The 22199-nt window shown below is 51.5% G+C and overlaps 5 protein-coding genes across 5 annotated transcripts; 3 read left to right on the top strand and 2 right to left on the bottom strand.

The window, feature by feature from the left end:
- Window positions 1–1181: 1181 nt before the first annotated feature.
- On the bottom strand, window positions 1182–3501 carry COCSUDRAFT_66262 (hypothetical protein). The gene is made up of 6 exons (XM_005647796.1): window positions 3146–3501; window positions 2798–2918; window positions 2361–2455; window positions 1935–2142; window positions 1587–1688; window positions 1182–1428 (listed from the first exon to the last, which is right to left on the bottom strand). Exons 1-6 carry the CDS (start codon window positions 3314–3316, stop codon window positions 1385–1387), a joined length of 741 nt encoding a protein of 246 aa, XP_005647853.1. The 5' UTR covers window positions 3317–3501; the 3' UTR covers window positions 1182–1384.
- A 504-nt stretch (window positions 3502–4005) lies between these two features.
- On the top strand, window positions 4006–7297 carry COCSUDRAFT_42203 (hypothetical protein; the record flags this gene model as incomplete). Its single annotated transcript, XM_005647795.1, has 9 exons — window positions 4006–4039; window positions 4236–4337; window positions 4530–4648; window positions 4996–5133; window positions 5521–5643; window positions 6046–6194; window positions 6505–6570; window positions 6744–6798; window positions 7139–7297. 9 exons carry the CDS (start codon window positions 4006–4008, stop codon window positions 7295–7297), a joined length of 945 nt encoding a protein of 314 aa, XP_005647852.1.
- A 1370-nt stretch (window positions 7298–8667) lies between these two features.
- COCSUDRAFT_42202 (galactose oxidase) lies at window positions 8668–12849 on the top strand (the record flags this gene model as incomplete). Its single annotated transcript, XM_005647794.1, has 8 exons — window positions 8668–8731; window positions 8882–8901; window positions 9065–9122; window positions 9275–9294; window positions 9575–9623; window positions 10222–10343; window positions 10647–10845; window positions 11777–12849. 8 exons carry the CDS (start codon window positions 8668–8670, stop codon window positions 12847–12849), a joined length of 1605 nt encoding a protein of 534 aa, XP_005647851.1.
- A 783-nt stretch (window positions 12850–13632) lies between these two features.
- On the bottom strand, window positions 13633–16780 carry COCSUDRAFT_15913 (homogentisate solanesyltransferase; the record flags this gene model as incomplete). The annotated part of the gene is made up of 5 exons (XM_005647793.1): window positions 13633–13865; window positions 14218–14354; window positions 14871–15150; window positions 15967–16108; window positions 16670–16780. 5 exons carry the CDS (start codon window positions 16778–16780, stop codon window positions 13633–13635), a joined length of 903 nt encoding a protein of 300 aa, XP_005647850.1.
- A 1555-nt stretch (window positions 16781–18335) lies between these two features.
- On the top strand, window positions 18336–21984 carry COCSUDRAFT_15672 (peptide chain release factor 2; the record flags this gene model as incomplete). Its single annotated transcript, XM_005647792.1, has 7 exons — window positions 18336–18598; window positions 19046–19154; window positions 19677–19766; window positions 20216–20420; window positions 20926–20997; window positions 21153–21256; window positions 21721–21984. 7 exons carry the CDS (start codon window positions 18336–18338, stop codon window positions 21982–21984), a joined length of 1107 nt encoding a protein of 368 aa, XP_005647849.1.
- Window positions 21985–22199: the final 215 nt, after the last annotated feature.

Genomic DNA, 22199 nt, shown 5'->3' with positions numbered 1-22199 from the left:
CAAAATGCCACACTCCAAATAAAATTATGTGTGAAGCGATCGGATACTTCCTTCAAGTACCTGCTCTGTAGAAACCCTTCAGTCATACAAATGACAAGACGGGAAGTATTGTGCACAGCGCAGCGAAATACATGCAGATTATCTGCAATGTGTCGTGGATGTGTCTTGGAGTGCAAAAGCAAATGTGTCAAATTCGTGTTGCACAGGCGGCTCTGGAGGCGAAGATGCCGGCAGCGCGCTGAGGCGGGCGCGTTTCCTGCGCATCAAGATAACGAGCGTGGCGACGGGTGAGACGCGGCTGGAGACGCGGCTGCCAGCCGCATTCATAGACGGCATTGCTACTGTCGTGCCGCAGGTGTTTATGCTCTAGTACTGTCCCAGAATTTTAATTGTGTTCTTTTTAGACCAGCTGCCTCTGCCGGCATGCCAGGCTGCTATGGCAAGCATTGCAGCACTGTAGCGCTGAAAGATAAAGATAATGGACTGCTGACATCAACGCAGCGCGAGCGCCAATATTAAGGGGAAAGGGCTGCCTCGCAGGCTGAATACATGTTATCATTGCCTGCCTACATCCAAGATCTAGATGTGGAGCTAATGCAATTAACAACATTGTGAAGGCTGCTTACTCAGACAGTGCACTGCAGTACAATCCACCCACATCTCGGAGCATAATGTCATGTGTAGTCATCAAGTGCTGCTGTACCTCCTGGGCCCCGGCTGGCGGGGGGCGGTATAAATACTGAGCATTGTGCCCTCGGTTGATTGGGTCTTGCTTGGATCTGGCAACTTCAACAAGGGGTAGGACATGTGGCAGCCTTCACCCGCAGCTTGTCTAAAGACACATCTTGCCCAGGGCAGGAAACAGGGTGTACTTTTGTGATTACAGCCCCTAGAGCCTGGGGTTGTGTCTTGCAATCCTGTGTGCATGCAGGAAAGAGCCCTCTACTCTTGGCTTTGGTACTTGCTGCTTGGTTAAACATTGCCAAAAGGGTGTGTCTGGGACTGTGCAGGTGGCTGGGGTGGATCTGGAGGAGCTAATACAGCAGACACAGGCCGGCTGGACTCGGGACAAGCCAGTGGCGGATTTTGAGACGGGCGGGGAGCGCATCCAGATCTTCCTGGATGGCCTCAAGTGACTTTGCTAATTCTGGTCATCGTTCTGATCATCCATCAGGACTCATCCTGGGAAAGCAGAGTTTCATAATGTGCGGTACAGCTCTGTGTGGATTATCTGGAGTTCAGTAAGGCACAGGTAGCAATGCATGCAGCATGCCCTAGTGGCTCATTGGTTTCTGGCGACAATAGAATATCTGTGACAGACGATACGTCTTCAGTCTGTTGTAAAGCAACACTTCAGTAAACAAGCAGACTGTGTGTAACATGGTCACTCCTCTTCAGCTGCATCCATTAGATCATCCAGCAGGGGTCCTAGACACGCACAATTGCTCTCTCAAATGCATTATCTTGTCCATGCAAGGATGTTGGCGACAAGAGGACATGGGTACCCGTTGCATGTCATCAACAAATACAATAAGGACTGTGTACTATAAACAAATTTGTGCGCTTGGAAGTGGGCGCATCTTCACCATCGCTGCCTTGCAGTACGTCATGCCCGTTGGCTGCTGCTTTCTTTTTCAGCCTGCGCTCACGCTCTGCCGCCCTCTCCTCCTCCGTTAGAGGCACAGTCCCTGGCGATGCAAATAATAGCACCGATCGGCAACCCAGGTTCTTCCCAAGACTGAAACTCTGGAGCCAGAGCACTCCCTAACGCTGTCACATGCACATGACACCATGCGTACAGGCTCATCTTTGCGTCGCGCACAGTATAATTATTAGAGCTCCGAGAACATTGACCCCAGGAGGAGAGGTCTGTAAAGCATCTACTTGGAAGAGCATCCCCGAGTCCCCTAAGGCCTCAATGCACAGTTGTCTACCTCGTGCGCCGGTGCGCGGCGGCCGCTCCCCGACGTCGTATTTGGCGCCGGACCGCGGGCGCTCTGCGTACCCTGCCCAGGCCGCAAAGTGCTGCAGCACAATTGAAGCCGCCACTGTTACATTCAGAGATGCCGTGCCGGCGCCGTACTGCGGAATGTACACAAATGCGTCGCATAGCTGCACCTGCTGTGGCGACAGCCCGCTCCCCTGAAAGCAAGGGGATATTATTGTTATTATTACACGCTTTGCCTGCCAAAGGCAAGGCACGTCTGCAGACAAGCTGCATGTAATGGCTGCCAACTTCCTACCCCTTGTTGGACTCGCCAGATCCAAGCAAGACCCAACCGCGGTGCTCAACATTATACCGCCTCTCGCCAGCCAGGGAGCAAAGTGCTGATGACCAGCAGCAGGAGAGAACAACACACCTCATTTCCCAGCATGAAGGCTGTGGGGCCGCTGAATGGGTGTGCATGTATAGGCTGCGCGTCCTCTGCGATCTCCACCCCCATTATTCGGCATCCTGCAGCATGCAGCCAGCAGCACTCCATCAGACCCGATTTAAATAGAACAGATTCACTGCGTCCCATTCAGCCCTCCCACGCTACACCAGGAACAGGGTGTACTATATTAAGCTGCTAGAAATAGCGCCCCCTGCCAGGAAGGTGACCAGGATCATACTGCATCTAGAGCGCGCACCCAGATTTAATTGAAATTTTAGAGATGCCATACCCACCCTGACACAGTCACCCTTCTCAAAGCAACAGCGGTTGTTGCTTGCGACGTCTCTGAGATGAGAGCTAACAGACAGCGGACGCCAGTTTCCTTGAAGTACAAAGTAATATATACTAATGTCGGAGCGCACCTTTGTCCTGTTTGAGGTAGTGGCAGCACTCCTGGAGGCTGGGAAAGTGGCGGTAGTTCACATAGTCTGCTGAGCCGTGGCTGCCAAAGGTGTTGAACTGCCTGGCACCTACCAGGCACACCTGCAAAGGACGCACACCCTCTCTTCAGAACTTATTTCCAATTCTGCATGCTCCAAGAGTGAAGCCTTGCTTTCTTACATTGGCGGCAGCTGCCTCCAACTGAATCACCCTGTTTCTTGTGTCCAGCATCAACCATGGAGACGCAGGCACAGCAACCAATGCTCCCACTGGCATGCAGAGACATGACAGGGACACAAAAAAGCATTAAGAAGGTTGAAAGGTCACACTTCGGTCACTGAAAAGGCTGCGGCGCTGCGCACAAGCGTGCCAATGTTGTGGCGTTTGCTGACGTTGTGCACAATCAGGTAGCAGCCAGGAGAGCTCTCAGCTGCACTGCTTGTGCTGGTTTTCGCAGTGGAAATTGCTATTTTGTCCGATTGATAGGACTGTGGCTGCATATTTTATCACAAGGTCCCAAGACTGTGTATTTGGCTGCTAAGCTAATGATGTTAGACTTGTGCAATGACAGCTCAATAATTTGCCTGTATTGAAAATACCCTTCAATCAAGTAAGTATCTGGCTCTTGACTTTGATTTCAAGATCAGCTGATGGAAAAAAGAGATCTGGTGTAACTTCAAGTGCCAGAACCGGCAAACGGATGACTGCTCTAGCCCCACACCTCTCATGTTTCACACTATGTAATCGCAAGATGCAATGTTGCAAATACATGGTCTGATGAAATCAATTTCGAGGGAGCTATCCATGACGTCAGCGGTGAAGGAAGCGAGGCTTGCCAGGTGGAAGCTACCGACGAAGGCAATCTTGAGCATTCCCTCAGGAATTTGCATTCTGCTCCCAACGCACAACCTGCAATTTGCTTCCGTTCGTCGTACTTGGTTCCCGTGTGGATCTGAAGTGCTTCTGCAGCCCCTCGGGATCTGTGCTTGCATTGTTCTCCTTCGACGAGGTCGGTTGGCTTGCAGCAAGAGTCCTCTCATACGCTTATTTGCACTGGGAAATTGACAGCAGCTACACTGTAGTAGCACAGGACCGACACAAGGCAAAGAGCACGATTGTCTGCGTGTTTTGACTGGTGCAGACCTTACAATTCAGCAGAGCCCCTCGAGAACACAGCTTGCCTTGGTCCATGGCTGACACCGACAAACAAGCGAAGGGACCAGGTGGGTGAACATCGGCAGAACGTTAATCGTCCAATTTGCCATGCATAAGACTGTCAGCTACAAGGCAGGGCATCAAAATAAAGGATCCACCTGGCAGCATACTTGTCCTGCAAGAGAGTACAAATTGCTTTGATGCTCTTCCTGTGTCAAAGGAAATTTTCATGGTTCCTAACTAAAAAAAAACCTTTGCCTGCAGGTTACCCTCAGTATCCTCCACAGCAGGGATGGGGCCAGGGACCAAATCCCTCACAGGCCTACCCACCACAACAGGGCTATGCTGGCCAAGGCTACCAGCAAGGTGCGCGATTCTATTTTCTATTTGGATCCCCTGATCCTCTAAACAGCAGTATTTAAATACCAAAATTTGCTTCTCTGCCCTGCATGCCCCAGTTAGCTGGTGATGTGAGCTGGCCATGCTGGGGACATCACCTAGGTGTATTTGAATATAGAACTAACAAATTAAATTCGGATGTAATTAATATGGGCGCAGGCTATCCGCAGCAGGGCCCTCCTCCAGGGTACCCAGGCTACAGTGGGCCAGCGGCCTTTCAGCAGCAGGCGCCGCCGCCGCCGCCGCAGCAGCCCAACTATGACTTGGAAGCTGCTCAGGTACAGCCAGCTCCTCGCACTGCATGCACAGCAAGAAATGCGCTTTGTGAGGATCTGAACGTTGCTTCGCGAGCGCAAGGCCACGCTCTCTGGAAGCCATACCTAGAGCGTGACTCCGGTGCTCATGGGGCAACCTTCAGATTGATGATCAGCAGGCGCCTTTCGTGGGGCAATCCTTGTGGATGCACGATCTCGCACTTTGACAGATTAACATCCTTCCTTTTCGCAGCACCCCTGCATAGCACAGGTTTCGGTCTGCTGCTGCCAATTCGCTCTATATTGTGAGCTTTACAAGAAGAAATATGACATGGTCAAGTGTTTGTAAATAGGTCTGATGTGCGTTACAGGCTGCCAAGTGGGCGGCTTCCTTCAGGGATGAGGCTGTGCGGCGCGGCTTTGTTCGCAAAGTGCTGTTCATTGTGACCTGCATGCTCGCCTTCACAGTCGGCTGCTCGCTCACCTTCTTCTTCGTGCACCCCTTGAAGGTGTGCGCACGTGAATTCGCTGGCTTTGTTCTTTGCAACATGACGCACATTTTCCTTGGGCTTGCTCTGTCCCTTACATAGGTGTAGTGCCAACATGTGGCCATGGCTCTAAGCCCCATTTCCTCGTGCGCATCTGCTGTTTTCTTGTGTTCGTTGAAGCATGCAAACGCGCACAAGGAGATGCCTGCAGCGCCCTGGCTGCACCACATGCGCAGGCTGGAACTCCGCGCTTCAGTGTTCCATGCACAAAAGACCAGCACCAATTTTTGTGGAGCAGAACCTGGTATTGTCCTGCATGCAGGATTGCCAGGGTCCACCAACAGAAATGTTTCCTTTGCTCAAAAAAGTTTGAGGCTGACGTATTTAATATGTCTTTGGCTTGCGCAGAACTATGTGCGGCACAACCAGTGGCCCTTCTGGCTGTCCTGGGGCCTCTCGCTGGTCGCCATCATTGCGCTCGGCTGCAGTCGCACCCTGCGCTATAAGGTCCCCTACAACTACCTCTTCTTGGTGCGTGGCCCTTCACCATTTGGATTTGAGCCACCAGTTTGGCTGTCTCCAGTGTGGGACACGACTTTGGAGTGTTCCAGTCTGCGACTGCGTGGCAGTCATTCAAGATGTGCATTTCTGGAGCGAGTCCTGCGCTGTTGCATGGTGGATACTTCTGGGACTCTTCAGGCCGCTTAGGAAGCCTTTTGAGCAGGACAATAACATACTTGACATGTGCACCGGCGTGATGTGTACTTAACAAGCGGTCCTGAAAATTTCTTTCTGCTTTAAATTGCTGATGATGCAATGCGGTACCAGCCTCACAGTATCACACTGCAGGGCAGTTCAAGGGTGAACCCTATGTCTCCAGACGTTATTACCTTACCATAGTGTAACTGACATGTGCCGGCATCCTGCGCGCAGACGGCGTTCACAGTCATCTTCGGCTTCCAGATAGGCACGGTCACTTCCTGGTGGGATACTCAGGCGGTGCTCATAGCACTGGTGGCCACTGGCGGGGTCGTTGCAGGCTGCTTCCTTGTCGCCTTCTGCACAAAGCTGGACTTCACCAAGTGAGATTTCTTCCACCGCCCTCTTGGAATCACCTTATTTGTGTCGCCACATTTATTTCCGAGGATTTTATGTCATGCTGCGCTGACCCCGACAATATTCTTGAGAGTCAGGGTCAGGCATCGGATCAGCCCCAAACTGCTGGAAGCGATGTAATATGACTGGTCGATTATGCACATTATGAGCTATACGGAACTGGCCTAAATGTTGGCACAGTTGTGCTATCACACTGCAGGGTTGAAGTAGCAATCCAGGTGTCAATATGGTGTGTTTATGGATTCCTGATTTTTCATTCCTGTTCTGTGATTGCAGGCTGGGAGGGTACCTTGCAATCGCTACGCTGGTGTTCATGGTGATGATTTTCATTGGCATCTTCTGGTAGGATGGCTTTTCTGCTCTTTTCTTCCATGCATGCATCTGCATGACCCGCGTGCATTCGTATGTACCTCATTCAAAATATATTGTTGCTTCAGCAGCAGAGATGTTGCGGGCCGCTACAATAAATTGTCAAACTTGAATTTTCCTGTCAATATCTGTTTCTTGTGGTGCAGGACGCGCAATGTGACCTACCTGATCATCGGCATCGTGGGCTCCATTCTTTTCTCGGTAGGCCTCTGCATTTTAAATACACTACCTTGAGTGTCTTGTGCCCCTCATTTGATGCTGCAGGCCCCACCATGGGTCCTAAACATACCTTGAGAATCCTACAGCTGACTGCATATTTTAATTTCTTCATGCCGGCGCACAGCACTGAGTGCACCAAGTCTATGACCTCAGCGGTGGGCTCTGATGATGAAGGATTACTGTCGCTGACTAATTGCTCATAAATATTGGTGTAATCGCCTGGGCGTGAGCGCACCTGATTTATGACCCGCAGTTGTGGGCGTCTGAGCATTCCTAAGGCTGATCCACCATTCGGAAGAGATCCATAATCGTCCGTGCGCAGGTGCACCTGATCTACGACCTGCAGCTGATGATGTCGGGGAAGAGCGTGCAAGTATCGCCGGACGAGTACATCAGCAGTGCTCTCTCCATCTTCCTGGACATTGTCAACATCTTCCTCATGATCCTCGCCATCATGGGAGGCGGCGGTTGCAACAACTGAGCCTCTATAAAGGAATATTTCCCCTACAGAGAGGGAGGCGGTCCGGTGAGAATTAGACTGTGGCCATCATGGGAGGCGGCAGCTGCAACAACTGAGCCTCTGTTTCCTTGTGAGGGGCAGGCTATTGAGTCTTGCTTCCAGTACAATGGACACTGGATTGGCGGCTGCAGCAATTGAGCCCATGCCCAGAAGACGAATTTATAAAGGGGAGGCCACCAACCTTTGCCCCGAGGACAATGGAGATGAATCAGCGGTCTGTGATATGACAGGGCTGCATTAGCTGAGTCCCTACCCTCTGAATCTGCAGCAGACAGCCAAGGGAGTGGCCCCCATGATTCTGCCTGGCGCAGGGTGACTCTGAATGTTGTGTGGGATGTTAAATGATACCGATGATAGTTCTGACCAGTCGAGGCCTGCCACTGCACAGGTTTCCTCGTCTGCCACTTCATCACTGATACTGAATGCTGTCATGAGATGACACTGCGATGTAGGCCCATATTCTTTTGCATGTTATGCTGCTCATGGAGTTGAGGCTTCAAGATCATGATTTGCAGCTTGGGTTTCTTCGTAGCGTAAATATTTGCCAGAACTCCTCTAGCTAGAGACTACCTCTATAGAGACTACCTCCAGTATTCTGCAAGCACTCTTGAAGTCCGCAGATTGAAGCCAGCTGACTGGACTCTAGAGACTGGATCCAGTCTAGATCTAAAGGTTTCAGTTGCAAACCCTGCATCTTGACTTCACAGCGTTTTCTTGTTCGTCACGTTTAGAGCTGCTGATTTCTACCTGTAAAAGCCACAGCAGCAGTTTAAAAAATTCAAGGTTGAGCCCAGTGCTGGTACTGGCCATTATATCAGCTCTGCATCGACTTGATTGCCAATTTTTATGTTGATGCAGACTGGAGACCCCTATTCGCCTCCAAATCATGCCATTTTTGGTGCAGTGCATCACTGAGGTGTGCATTCGAAGCATGACCGAGCCAGCTTGTTGCATTGCTGTCACATAGGTTGTAGCGTGATGCGGTTGTAGTGTGATGGTGCTTTGCGTTTGTCCTGTGATTGTTGAAGAGTTGCACCATGTTCTCCCTCTAGGAGGTCCTCTAAATATATATAAGCATGCCAAACCCATTTTTTACAACTGCAGGGAGTTGACCTATATGCGCTATGTCCATGTCAGCGTGGTATTCGAAAGAGACTTCGCAGTCTGGGAGTGACTCACAGTGAGTCCCAGGAAGTCGTGTATTCAATAATGCACTGTATTGCTGCAGTCAATCATGATGGGCATGAACTGAAGATCTCCGCTGTATTCAGTGCAGTTGACGTAGCAAACGGTGCACGGCACCATCGCAGAAGAACAAGCACCTTTTCATAATGCGTTGCAGGCTTTCCCTGTTATTCACTCTCCTGGCAATTACCGGCTCAAACATAATCCCAGGTAAACAGTATTGCGGCCTGCAGCTTTGATATGTGTGGAGAAAAGCGGCTTTCTATGCTGCGTCCTGAAAGCCGCTTTTCTCCACGTTATGCGGGACGCACTGCATTAGGCGTTCCAGAAGTAAAGCTCCACATGATGTGTGCCTTGCAGGGCTGGCTGGTTCTACTGAGGTGACGAACCTGCAAGGGGATGACCTTCAGGAAGCCCTTTGTCACGATTTCCAAGCTGGACCCTTGCCTTCATGATGTTTCTTGCTATCGAGCGCATCTCGTTTCTTTCGTCCACTTCGAAGAAAATTCAAAACGTGCTATCAATCACTCTGTGCGTTGACAGGCCATCGCCAGGGCTGCTTTTGACAAGTCAGTGTCGGACGTCATCACCGCCAAGAAAGGTCAGGGCGACAGTGCCTCCCGGAACGATGAATTTTGCAATGCATGGTAGTGTTGGTCGTCGCATAGATTTTGGCTTTGAGCTTCTTAACACGTAAAAGATCAGCAAGACTTTCCGACAGAGTCAACCTGATGAAGATTTTGCTTTGTGCAGGAATACTAAATGCCACTGAGGTAATCTAAGCACTATAGCAAACGCTCCCCTGACCGTTGCTTCCACGAATTGTCAAGGACTTGTCTCATAACGCATTTGGTGGACTGGGTCTCGATGTGGCTGGCCAGCTCAAGCAAACGTCGCCATCCATTTTCTGCAACTTGCTGCCAACAGCACGAACTCAGGACCCTTTCGCATGACTTTCGTCCTGTGGAATCAAAGACAGCCTGCCTTGCTGTTCTGCTGTTTTATCATCCATCAAGCGACCTCTGATCGCCTGTGTGCTGCTGCCATTTGCAGACTGCCTTGGGTGATGTGGCGAATGCGGCCATCAAGATAGTGACCAAAGGTAAAAACAAACGCACTCCAGATGTCCAGATTGATATGATGTATGTTGTTTCTCTCAGGAAGGCCTGAGTGAGCTGGTCAAGGCAGCCTGGGCTGTGGCATCCTTTGCCATTACAATCCCTAGCTTCCTGGCAAGAACCTGTCACAACAGCCCAACTCTTGCACTCCTCGAGTCGTTTGAGCCGTGCAACTTCAATATAATCTTTCTGGATCGTTGTACAAGGATCTGAGGTGCTTTGTGCATGCGCAGTGAAGCCTACACGCCCACCCCTGACCACCCCCCCTCCTACCACAACATCAAACCCAGGTCAGAGTAATGCTGAGCAATTGCAGCTGTGTTTATGCATGTGTTTCAGCTGAGCTACAAAAGGAAGGCAGACAAGGCAGCAGCAACTGTGTGATGACCTAGGCTGCATGCGCCTGCGCATGCTTTGATGCATGCTTGTCTCATGTAACGGAAACCAGACCAGAGAAGGCTGCAGCAAAGCTTCGAAGACCTCAATGGCAGCTGTGCTGATGCATGCAATGCACCTGTGATAATTCCCAGGGCAGACAAGGCAACAGCTTTCTGCGATGACCTCACATGCATGCAATTGCAGGCGGTCTGGTGTTTATCAATTTCGTGACAAGGATCACCACATTCTCAGTGAACAATTTCACCAGCCCCTACCAGCAGCAGTACATTGATGGCATCAAGGCAGTCAGCCCCCTCATATTCCAGGTGGGCATCCTTCAAACTGCAGCTTTGCGGTGACATCAGCATGTGCTGCCTCAGTTGCATCCTAGCAACCTCTGCAATGCAAGATATTACATGAGAGTAACATAGCAGTGATGCATGTTGCCCTGGCTGGCGAGGGGCTACCGGCCCCCGCCAAATACTGAGCACGATTGATTGGGTCTTGCTTGGATTTGGCGAGCCCATCAAGGGGTAGGATCGTGGCAGCCTGTACCTGCAGCTTGTCCGCAGGACGTACCTTACCATTGGCAGGAAAGAAATGTACTGACAACGACAATAATGCGGCAGGTGACAATCAACAGCGTGCTGCCGGGCAGTGTGCTGGTGAACACAACAGTGACCACGCCAGCAAACAACACGGCGAATGTCACGGATGCAGCCGCCGCCGGTTTCAATCAGACGCTGCCTGCCGACATCTTTGGGCAACCCACTGTGACTGGTGTGACTGTTACAGCTGCTGCAGCCCCTGTACCACCACCACCACCAGGTCTGATCCAGATTTAATGCGTTCAAGTCGTCTTGTGCGAACACGGTGCTATCGTGCTCATTCTAAAACCCGCATGAAACAACTTTTTTTTGGACCGAAAGGGTGGATAATTAAGACCCTATCTCCCAAATTATAAAGCATACGATAACTTGGAGACCAGATTCGGAGAGCAATCGACGAGCCCAACTGAATGGAGCATGACCCTGGAAGTCAGGAAGACCCCTGAAAGCCGCTTTGAAAAATTTCCTGCACTGACAAGGGTGCGGGTTTCAGAATGAGAAAAACAGTAACACAGATGTCCACGGCTTTACAAGACGCCAGCAAGAATGTGCATGGGCTTGAGGCACACAGCAAGAGGGGCACATTGCATGCGTCACGCACAGCTGAAGTACCGCAATAATGCATGAGAGCTGGTCGGTAATGAAGGACAGTAATTATGTGTTTGAAAAAGCCAATGATCTTGGGGGTGCTCAGAAGGAGGAAAGCGATAATTTTGAAGCTTCATAGGCAGAGCTGAGCAGCACTCCTCTGTTCAGCATACTGTGGTGTTCATTCTAAGACCCGCACCCTCGGCGGTGCGGGGAAATTCCACTAGGGGTCTTCCTGACTTCAGAAACACCAGGGTCGTGCTCCATCGGATTGGGCTCTTGTCAAGAGCCCCCCGAATCTGGTCTCAGAATTATCATTGGTCACATATTTTGAGAGATAGGGTCTTATTCATCCACCCTTTTCGGCCAAGAGTAATTATTCATTGCGGGTTTTAGAATGATTACTACAGTATTGCACTTCTAAAGATCTAGGCAACTACTGTAGACTGTGCAGCAGACCTGTGCAAAGAGCTGCCTTGGTGTCTGCATCTCACCTACTCTGAATCTTATTGAATCTCAGCAGATGAAAACTTTGTTGAATCTGTTCAGTTGTTGCTTTGCAGGGCCACCCTTGGCGGCGGGGGGCCTGTTCATCGACGTGGTCGCGGGAAGAATCACGGTCCTCAATTCCAGCGAGCTGTACAGCCAGGCCGGGAGGAGCTGGCTCCCTACAGGGAAACTCATCACCGCCCGATACGCCTTCAGCATGCTGCGGCTTTCCCCCGGCTCCGCTCTGGCCCTCGGCGGCGCCGAACTCATGCCTGACAACTCTGCAGTCAACCTTGATTCCTCAGAGCTCTACAGCGCGGCCAGCGGCACGTGGGCGGCCACCGGCAATCTCAATGTGCCGCGCGTGGGCCCTGAGACCGTTCTGCTGCAAGACGGGCGCGCGCTGACGGCCGGGGGGCAGGTCTCTACGGCGAACAGCGGCGGGACTGTCTACTTGGATTCAGCGGAGCTGTACAATCCCGTAACGGGCGCCTGGGCCGTTACGGGCGCCATGGCCGCGGCCCGCGCGGGCTTCCAGACGGCCACTCTGTCCACCGGCGATGTCCTGGCGGCGGGAGGCACAACTACCGGTTTCGGCACGCTCAGTTCCAGTGAGATTTACAGCCCCTCCACTGGGCTTTGGTCGCCCACCGGCGCTCTGACTAGCCCCAGAGTGTCCTTCTCGATGGTGCTGCTGCAAAACGGTAACTTGCTGGCGGCCGGGGGAGTGAACGGCGCAACGACCCTAGCGAGCACGGAGGTTTACAACCCTTTCTCGGGGACGTGGACATCTACAGGGCCCATGACAACCCCCCGGGGCAGCTTCCAAATGGTTGGCTTGCCCAATGGCAACGTCCTCGCAGCAGGCGGCAGCAGCAACAGTAATGACATCAACGGCGAGCTGGCCTCGGCAGAGATCTACGATGTGGCTACCGGCACGTGGACGGCCACCGGCAGCATGGCAACCAAGAGGTCAAACTTTCAGATGGTGCTGCTCGCGGATGGGACGGTGGTGGCAGCGGGCGGCATCGTTCAGAGCCCCACCTACACTGCCTCATCCGAGATTTATGACCCGGCCTCCGGCACCTGGTCTACAACGGGGAGCCTGGGACAGGCCCGGGCATTCTTCCAAATGGTGGCGCTTTGATTAGTTTCAGGCACCACCATCATAAGTCGATCACTTTTGGAACATGCGAAGAGCGCGGGATGTGCAGTGTGCTCTGCAGGGTTTTTTTGTCAGGATCAATGAACTGAGATAGTAGACAGTCTCTGAGATCTCGCTTTGCTGATCATAATATGGACAATAATGGGCACTGTTTCTAAGACTTTGAAGTACTGAACTCCTGCTCTGACTTAGCTTGAAGCTGCAGACAGGTTCATGCCTTCTAGCTATTTACTACGGCAGGAGCTAGCACTAGCAGGGCAATGGAACCATGGGCAATGGCAGACCTGAATAGTCCTGTCACTCTGAGCACCAAGCTGCACAGGGTTAAGGTCGAATTCTCTAGAGCAATCTTCTTATCGCAGTTCTTCACAAAGAAATCGGAAGCAAAATGCATCACATTGCTTCGCTAAGTGACAGGGGCTGGTAGTTTCCGAAATTGCTCTGAATAGACCATGTGTATGTGCAAGATTCCAATCATCAATGCTTTGGGGTTGGATGTCATTCAAAGTCAGAAGACAGTCATTGTTGATGTCTACAGGCTCATGGCCTTCTTTAATCAGTATGTTGTATGCAAATATGCAACATTAAAGCCCAAGATTTTAGCAGACAATATTGACCAGCCGCGGCGCCCGGTCACCACATGGTCAAGTGATGGCCTGATGCACCGGTACCACAAACCATACCACAAGTCTTGTAACTGCACATTCTAGCAGGCATTACTCATAGTAGTACCCAGATGACCTCTAGATGGGGCACCCTATCATCTCATATGAAGGGGAAGATTGCATACTGCGCGTAGAACAGGTTCCAGATCCCTCGGTAGTACCCAGCAATCGCCAGCTGGCTGTACTTACCCTTGTCTATCTTGGCTGTCTGCTGCGCAAGATATGCCGTGAAGAGAAGGTTTGCGCCGATCATCAGAGGTGCGCGGAATGTGCCTGGCATCTTTATTGCCAGCGCTATGGCTGCAGCGTAGTTCAGCGCCAGCAGCCCTGAGCCTGCGCAATGACAACAGCACGGTCAACTGCTGAAGGGGTTGTGAATGCTTGGCATGCAGAGCCAGAGCAGGCCACACACTACCTGCAAACTACCATGTCACCTCAACTCTGTTACATATCGTAACAGACATGCAAGCCCCTGAAGGGGAAATCCGCACCAAACCGCATAACACCATGTTCTATTTACAGGCACACGCGCATCTTTGCTTCATATTGCAGCTTCAAGGGCTGCAGCCCAGACATTATTTTGGGCATTCCAGAAAACCTGCTATTGATGCAATGCGCTCATGCCAGCAACTAATCCTCAAGATTGCCATAACCAGGCTTTAGTACTTGAAAAACGCAGACGCACCCAGGAATGCCACCCTGCGGGTGCCGAGCCGAGTGCTGAATGTCTGGATGCCGTATTTACGGTCCCCCTCCACGTCAGCAAGGTCCTTTGTGATGGCGATCACCGTGGCAAACAGCGTCACGAAGCATGTGATGAACCTGCGCACATTACGTTCCTCACAGGTGGCCCAATTGCACCATGCATGCAACATCTGAGCAGCAGCGCGGTAAAATGACATCTCATGAAAGCAAGTGTCTGACTTGAGAAAGCCGCCATCCCTCAGAATCAAATGCAGCGGTAAAGAGGCCAACAAGCAGCTGCAGACTGCGGATTGTGCATGCAAAGCCAAAAATATGACACCTGGCATTGTTCGTTAGACTGACACATGGCAACTTTATACTGGTGAAGCCCTGCAAGCTGCGCACTTCGAAGGCAGGCAGGACTGACAAGGACTACCATCTTGCACCTTTCAACCCACAAGTTGGCCCGGCGGCTGGCAGGGGGCGATATGAATACTGAGCAGCGTGCCCTCGGCTGATTTGGTCTGGTTTGGATCAGGCGAGTCCATCATGAAACAGGAAATCTGGCAGCCCTTTACTGCAGCTTTCGCTGGAAAACTACTGCAGCTTTAGCTGGAAAAGGGTGTGATGGGTTTACAAGAGAGAGGGCCTCACAGGATAGCAGGGCTCCACTGGAAGGGCAGCCCCAGGGCAGCGCGAGTGGCAGAGTAGACGCCAAAGTTTAGCAGAAATCCGCGCACGGTCGCGATGATCATAAAGGCGGCGACCGCAAATCGCTTGAGGCGCAGCGGAGGTACGCTGTAGACCGTGCCCAGAAAGAGGCCGAACGCATACAGGAGAGTTATGGGGCGGCCAAAATTGGCGGCTGTGATCCCCAGGCCCGCCGCTGCCAGGCCCACACAGAGCGCCCAGGCCATCCCCGGTGACAACTCGCCTGCAGGTATCTACATGAATCAGAGGAGATGGACAGGAATGCAATATAAAATAGTGCTTGGATACACAGTAGAAATCTTTTAGCTGACATGTTCAGTTGAAGCACAAGAATACCCTCGAGACTTGTGGGGCCCCAACCCATGCAAAACCCAAGTGGGTGTGCACATTGAACTGGGCGCCTCCCAATTTCTAGTCGAGAGATACATCAGACGTCAGTCAGACACAATATTACCGTCTTACTGTTACAGAGGTCACATGCTTGTAATAGCGTGTGCAAGGACGTGAAGGATTACAACTCGGATTCCTACGGCCTAGATGCCTGCATGGTGTGCCCTGACGCCAAGCAGAGCCTGGCAAATAGAAATTTCTATCACGCACGCCGTGAAGGCATCACGGCCAAAGACTCCCAAGCAATTCTAATCCCATCCCTGCATGTGCTGATCAGCCTGCCGCAAACCCCTGTTGTAGCAGAACTCACACAGCCGGTCGCTTAACACGTTCTGAGCACCCCTTGAGATGCTTTCAGCAAGGCTCACAGGCTCTGCCAGTACAGCGCCTGAATGGCATCCTAGAAACTCACATGCTTTAAAAGGTCTGTCCTCTGCTCAGCCATATCTGGCTCTGCACGTTGGGGTCCCAGACGGTGTTCCTCTGTCCACTCCATCTTTCTTTTAGCTATTCTCTGTGGCTATTAAACTTAAATATCAAATAGGCGAGGACGTGCCTAAGGCAATGGGGGTTCCATGGAATTTATTCCATCTTTCTCCCCTTCTTTGCTGCTCCTTTTACGTGACATCTTATTGGTGGGAGTGCGCACCTGCTGCGATGGGCAGGAATGGTTTCGAGACGGTGTCGATGTCGACGTCGTAGATCTGGTTGATGCCCACAATGTAGCCATTGCCAGCCAACAGCGCCAGCACACCCAGACCAGCGCGCGGCAGCAGGGCCCAGTCCAGCGGCTGCAGCCATTACACATCAGCAACAATTAGTCATATTACCACAGCAAACAGTCATTCAATCAATTGAGCTGGTGTACTGCGCTTTCATAATGTTCATCCTAAGTGATGTGCTGTAGTATATAACTCATGTCAGTTGGCCTGGCACTGCACGCCCCAGTCCACCTTTGCATGTGCAGTACAGCAGGGATTTCCCTCATATCACTACGGCTCCGACAAGATACAAGTGTGCATCTCAGTTAGTATCAATGTGTCTTGCCAGGTTCAGCAAGGACGCAACTGCCCCAGTCCGGCGGCTGCAATAGCAACATGGCCACACCATCCCTTGATTGAGGAGCGTTGCAATCTTGAGTCATTAAAATCCTTGAATCAACTGTATATGTTGGATCGACCAGTAGGCGAAGTAAAACAGCTCAGTGCGATAAGCTGTGCTTCTGCTTCCAGCGCTATGCAACGAAGCCGTGATAGAGCTGCATGCAAGCCCGTGCATCGACTTAATTGGGTAAAGTCACTCTCCCAGGCAAGAGTGTCACATGACCTGAAGGAGGAAGGTCAAGAGCGCACAGCGGGGCACTCGATGAGGGCGCGTGCAGTGACAGCGATGGATCCGAGGATGGTGCCGCGAATTGTGTGGGGCCGCAGGAACTTCCAGAAGGCCTGCTGGAACGCAATCATCCGCGCAGCTACCGACGGGCTGCCGGCAGCTTCCCCGTCCACGGAACCTGCGCCGCCGGCATCCGCCGCGGAAGCTGCCGATGCTGCTGTTACCGACATGCACTGCTCGCGCCTTCTGCTGTGCGACCTCGTCGTGTTGTGTGCCTGCAGGAGCAGTGTGGTAATATACATCCATTCCCAATTTTATCAAGACTTGATTGCTGCCAGCTCAAGCGGGTAGCAAACGATGTCTGTTGCAACATGCAATACAAAGCATGCCGTGCTGCACCGCAGGGTGAGTGAAGCATGGCTACAAATGGCTTGGACAATACCAGTAATGCTTGTGGTCCACGCATTCCGAGAGAATTGAGATTCTGCACCTTCTGCAGGAGGCTGCCGGGCTTCGTCGGCCATGCTGACAGCCTGACCCCGGCATGGCGCAGAGGTGGACATGTGGAGGCTTGGAAGGGCAGGGCCCTCCCCGAGCAGCTTGGTGGACTCAAGCTACACCTGTTGCAGGCACTCAGCATTAATTGAGGATTGGCAGTGGCTCTAAATTGCTTGACAAGATACCATTATGGCCAGAGTTACTTGAGGAGAGATTTTTGGACTGGTGTATGCAGAGCAGAGTTTGTTGGCATGCTTTGGGTGCCCAACTCACCTCCCAAGATCGGGGGCTGCAGACATGAAAGGGGTGGCGCTGTGCATGGCTGCGCCACTTCTGAGTATTATTGTGAAGATACAGGCACTTCAATAAGGGCGCTAGATTACTGCCAATACTGTCAAGATGTCACTTCTCAACTGCAAGCGATCCCGTTCAACCTGCTAGCAGGAGACGTTCAAAAAAGTTCGTTCACAAATCGAGAGCAAGCTGTAATACGATTGTGGGTTGTTCTGTTGCACGATTTAAGAATTCCAGCCTGTGCATCTCATGGGTTCCTATCTTCCACGTCATGGCCGCATGCTGCTGAGGTCAGCATGTCTCCAGATGGTGGCCCATTTCCATTCTCAGCTCATTTTCTTTTGAAGTGTGTAGCTTATTCCTCTGATCTCAGAAACATGCCAGGATCATGGCCTCGATCGCACCAAAAGTGTACCGATTGGTAAACGGTGTTTTTGTGTTTTCTGTTCCATTGGGCCTGAGATCGCTCCTGATTCGAAAAAGCCCAACTTACATTCTCGAAAACAAAATTTTCCCTTGCCGATCAGCCATGAGGCCCACCTCCTGCGGTTTCTCGAGTTCCGTCTGGTGTGCCAGACCTGTGCTGTTGCAACCTTTCGTACAGCTGCGAGATGGAATGACGACATGCTCGCCAGCCGAAAGATTCAAAGTAAAGCAGAGCACAGGACGGAGTAAAAGTTTGCATATCGGTAGCAGGCGGACCTTCGCTGCAAAGGCTTCAGCAGTGGAGCAAGCTACCATGGAGCAGGAATTCTCAGTCAATGCCTTGAGTACAAAGGTAAAATCTCTGCCCTTGTATTTCCACCGATGCCTGACAATCTTCCTTTGGGTCGTGAACAGCTGCCAGCCAGATCGTCCCGTAACAATCCCACCCTGAGCACCCACCATGTGCGTATGCAGGCAGTAGAGGCTGCAAAGCAGGTGGAGGAGGCAGCGCATGTGACCAATCTAATCTCTCTACGAGACCAGTACGCAGCTCTGGAGCAGGCTGCCAGCGATGGGGCATTCTGGGAGGACCAGGAGAGCGCTCAGGCCACGCTGCAGCAGATGAGCGAGCTGAAGGGCATCGTGCAGGAAGTGGAGGGGTTCCAGGGCCTCCTGGGAGATGTACAAACAGCCATTGAACTCGCTGAAATGGAGGCAGGTCCTTTCTGCCTGTTTACTCCCTGGAGATCAGTTTTGCGGCACAATATGGATATATTGGCCCCTACTGGCGGGGGGCTGGTATTTACACTGAGCATCGTGCCCACGGTTGATTGCGTCCTGCTTGGATCTGGCGAGTCTAGCAAGGGGTAGGATATGCGGCAGCCTTTACTTGCATTTTGTCTGCCGATGCACCTTGCCTCAGGCAGGATTAGTGTGTAATCTGGATGTATTTGCATGTTCCCAAGTCAGCCTGCCGCTTGAGAGTGAGCCATGCTGCAAAGTCAGCTGCATTTCGTCCAGTAGTTATGCGGTGCCTGTGCTAGCCACTCAGCAGCTTTTATAACTTGATCCCTCCCACGACCGTTCTGAAGAGTTGTGCAGGTGAGAGGCAGCTGTAGCTATGCCTCACCATGCCTCTGGCATGTGCAGGAGGGGCAGGAGCAACAGGCGTTCCTGAGGGAGGGGGTCGAAGCGTTGGAGAGGCTGCAGAAGGGGCTTGCCAGGTGGGAGCTGCAGCGGCTGCTGGGCGGCGAGTATGACAAGGGCAGCGCCACCCTCAGTATCCAGGTGCCCAGTCTGTACCTCACTTGCTCAGGTTGGCAGCAGTGTTGAGAGATACCTGAACATTGGCCCAGACTATCTGGCATCTGTCAGTTCAAAATCTTGCTTGTTTAGGTTGGCAATGCTGTTGAGAGACACCTGCATGTTGGTCTTGGACTGACTTTTCTCAGTCCATGATCCATCTATTGGTGTCGCTCAGTTGCGTTGCTGACCTGCTCTTGGAGCGCCTTGATTCCCTGAGAATAGACATTCAAGATGATTTGCATCAGCAAGCGTACTTGGGCATTTCTTTGGCCATGGGTGTGTTTGGCTGTGGGGAGTTTAAGCTGTTGAAGCTATTCCTGCAATTTTATTTTAGCAAATTTCTTTGTTACTTTGCGTCCTTGCTTACATTCTGCCTGTTGTCACCGCTTATTAATTTCTATATTTCAAGCTGATCCGTTTTCTTATTGCACGTGTTCTAGGCAGGGTATCACACGTCTGTGCATCGTAAAAATTGCTCAGGAGGGGTGGTTATACCGTTGGCAGGCAGGTGCCGGGGGCACGGATGCGATGGACTGGGCGGAGAAGCTGGAGCGCATGTACACGCGCTGGGCCGAGAAGCAGGGCTACAAAACAGTCACCCTCGACAGATCGCCAGGTCAGCAATGTGCTCCATCATCAGATCAGTGGTCTTGCGTCCATGAATTCACACTCCCATTGCAGCCTATCCTCCACTGCAACCTCTGTGCCTCAGCCTGAAGGACTTAAAAAAAAAACAGGTCTTATCAGATTGCCTGGTTTTTTTTTATTTTCCAAACTTCATGCGTCTATTTCTGTGCGCCTTGGGCCAAGAGTGTATCCCAGCTGAAACACAGCTTCAATTTATTGTCACCTCCATGTAGCCATTGCTTCGGCATCTGTCCATGCAACACAAAGCCAAGAAAACCTGACAGCTTGGCAGCAGCACTCCCTGAAATTGTTTCTGTGTGCAATCTATGATCAGGCGAGGAGGCAGGGGGTGAAGAGCCATTGCTGCAGCATCTATCCATGGGACACAATGCCATTACTTCCCATATGCGCAGCAGCGCTCACTGAGTTTCCTTTTGTGCAACGTGCAATCAGGCGAGGAGGCCGGGGTGAAGAGCGTGGAGATGGAGGTGCATGGGAGATACGCCTATGGGTACCTGGCAGGCGAGAAGGGAACGCACAGACTGGTGCGCCAGTCCCCCTTCAATGCCAAGGCTGCGCGTCAGACCAGCTTCGCTGCCGTGGAAGTCATGCCAATCCTCGGTGCGCCGACTTCCCACTCTCATGGCCACATGGTGTATCCAGGGTCATCACATACAATCATTAGTAAAAGCGACGAAGTGCTCGGATTTTTGCTAACAAGAAAATGCCGCAAATTCGCTACTACTGTCATTCTGAAACCCGCAAAAATCATTTTGGCCAAAAAGGGTGGATAAATTGGACCGTATCTCCCAAAATGTGAAACCTATGATAATTTTGAGACCAGATTCGGAAAGCTGTCGACGAGTCCAATCCAATGGAGCATGACCTTGGTATGTTTGAAGTCAGAAAGACCCCTAAAAGTTGCTTTTAATAACATCCCGCACCGCCGAGGGTGCGGGTTTTAGAATGCTTACCACGGTATTGAATCTCGCATTCTTCACATTATTGCATGCGGTGTCCTGGGCTTTCACAAGGAGCGGCGCAGTAGTTTTGCAGCATGAGGTCTCTCCATTGTACGCAGTCTTTGCAAACATGGGTAGTGATGTCGACAGTTGCATGTCCGCAGGAGAGAAGGCGACCCAGGTGGAAATTCCTGAATCTGACTTGGAGATCACGACCACTAGATCACAGGGCGCAGGTTAGCCTTCACCTTCTTGTACTTTCCCCAGGCTTTGGCGCATCAACTTTCCCTGCAGCGAAGGTATTGAATTTCCATCGTCTTGGCCAGAGACGTTCGCTGAAAAGCAGCTTGCATGCCACAGCTGTCCGAGTTTTTAATGTGAATGTGGTCAGGCGGCCAGAATGTGAACAAGCTGGAGACGTGCGTGCGCATCAAACACATCCCCACAGGCATCGCCGTACGGTGCCAGCAACAGCGCTCGCAGCTGCAGAACAAGGTGGATATCTATTTTGTCACACTGTACCTCCCATGCTTCACCAGTCTGCATAATGACGTCCTCTTCTTTATGAGCAGAATGCCTTTCACTTGCTTAGCTTTTAATGTTGACGTTGTCAGTGCATGTCTGGAGGACTCGATATGGTTCCCTAGTACTCAGGCCACTTGGTAGATGGATACAGCAAATGTCAGATTTTGATATTCTTGGTGGGGGCTTATGCTGGTACACTTGCTGACATGCAGACAGGGCGTCTCTTGTTGTTCAGGGCATCTAGTCTTAATTGATGGCCCATGAATATGTATTTCATATTGGTTGATTGGGTCTTGCTTGGATCTGGCGAGTCCAACAAGGGTAGGATTGTGACAGCCTTTAACTGCAGCTTGTCTGCAGGACGCACCTTGCCTCTTGGCAGGAAAAGCGTGTAAAAATAAATAAATAAATAAAATGTATTTTTGCTGGCACAGGCGCTGGCAATGGAGCAGCTCAAGGCGAAGCTGGTGGTAGTGCAGCAGGAACAGCAGGCGAGGGAGATAGCCGAGATCAGGGGAGATATTGTGAAGGCGGAGTGGGGCCAGCAGATCAGGAACTATGTGTTCCACCCCTACAAGCTGGTCAAGGATGTGCGCACTGGCATGGAAACCTCTGATGTGCCAGGGGTCATGGATGGAGATATAGACCAGTTTGTGCAGGCCTACCTACGGCACAAGGGCCGCCTCAGCACGGAGTGATTCTCAAATTGTTTGTTGAATGAGAGGAAGAAAGAGTGTGGTGACAAGGAGCGTATGCAAAACAAGAACAGAAACTTGAACTCAAGTGAACTGATGGGTCGAAGCACCCGCTAGAAAGCAAGGAAGTTTCCTTTGGGTTGCAAAAGGATTTGGGTGCTACTGGCACTGCACTTGGATGATCTCTTTGTCTCCAGAAATTTTTTGCTGTAAGTTTA

This window comes from Coccomyxa subellipsoidea (assembly GCF_000258705.1).
Source record: "Coccomyxa subellipsoidea C-169, whole genome shotgun sequence".
Lineage (NCBI taxonomy): Eukaryota > Viridiplantae > Chlorophyta > Trebouxiophyceae > Coccomyxaceae > Coccomyxa > Coccomyxa subellipsoidea.
Note: the sequence above shows the minus strand (reverse complement) of the source record. Positions and strands in the feature narration are given on the sequence as shown.

Bases quoted from the DNA above. Each gene is read 5' to 3' on its own strand.
- COCSUDRAFT_66262 (XM_005647796.1), bottom strand. From the start codon at position 3,316: ATGCAGCCACAGTCCTATCAATCGGACAAAATAGCAATTTCCACTGCG. The intron at 2,143-2,360 runs GTGTGTTGTTCT...CCTTGCTTTCAG, and splicing joins CCTTCATGCTGGGAAATGAG to GGGAGCGGGCTGTCGCCACA. The intron at 1,689-1,934 runs GTAGACAACTGT...TTGCATCGCCAG, and splicing joins GCCGCGCACCGGCGCACGAG to GGACTGTGCCTCTAACGGAG.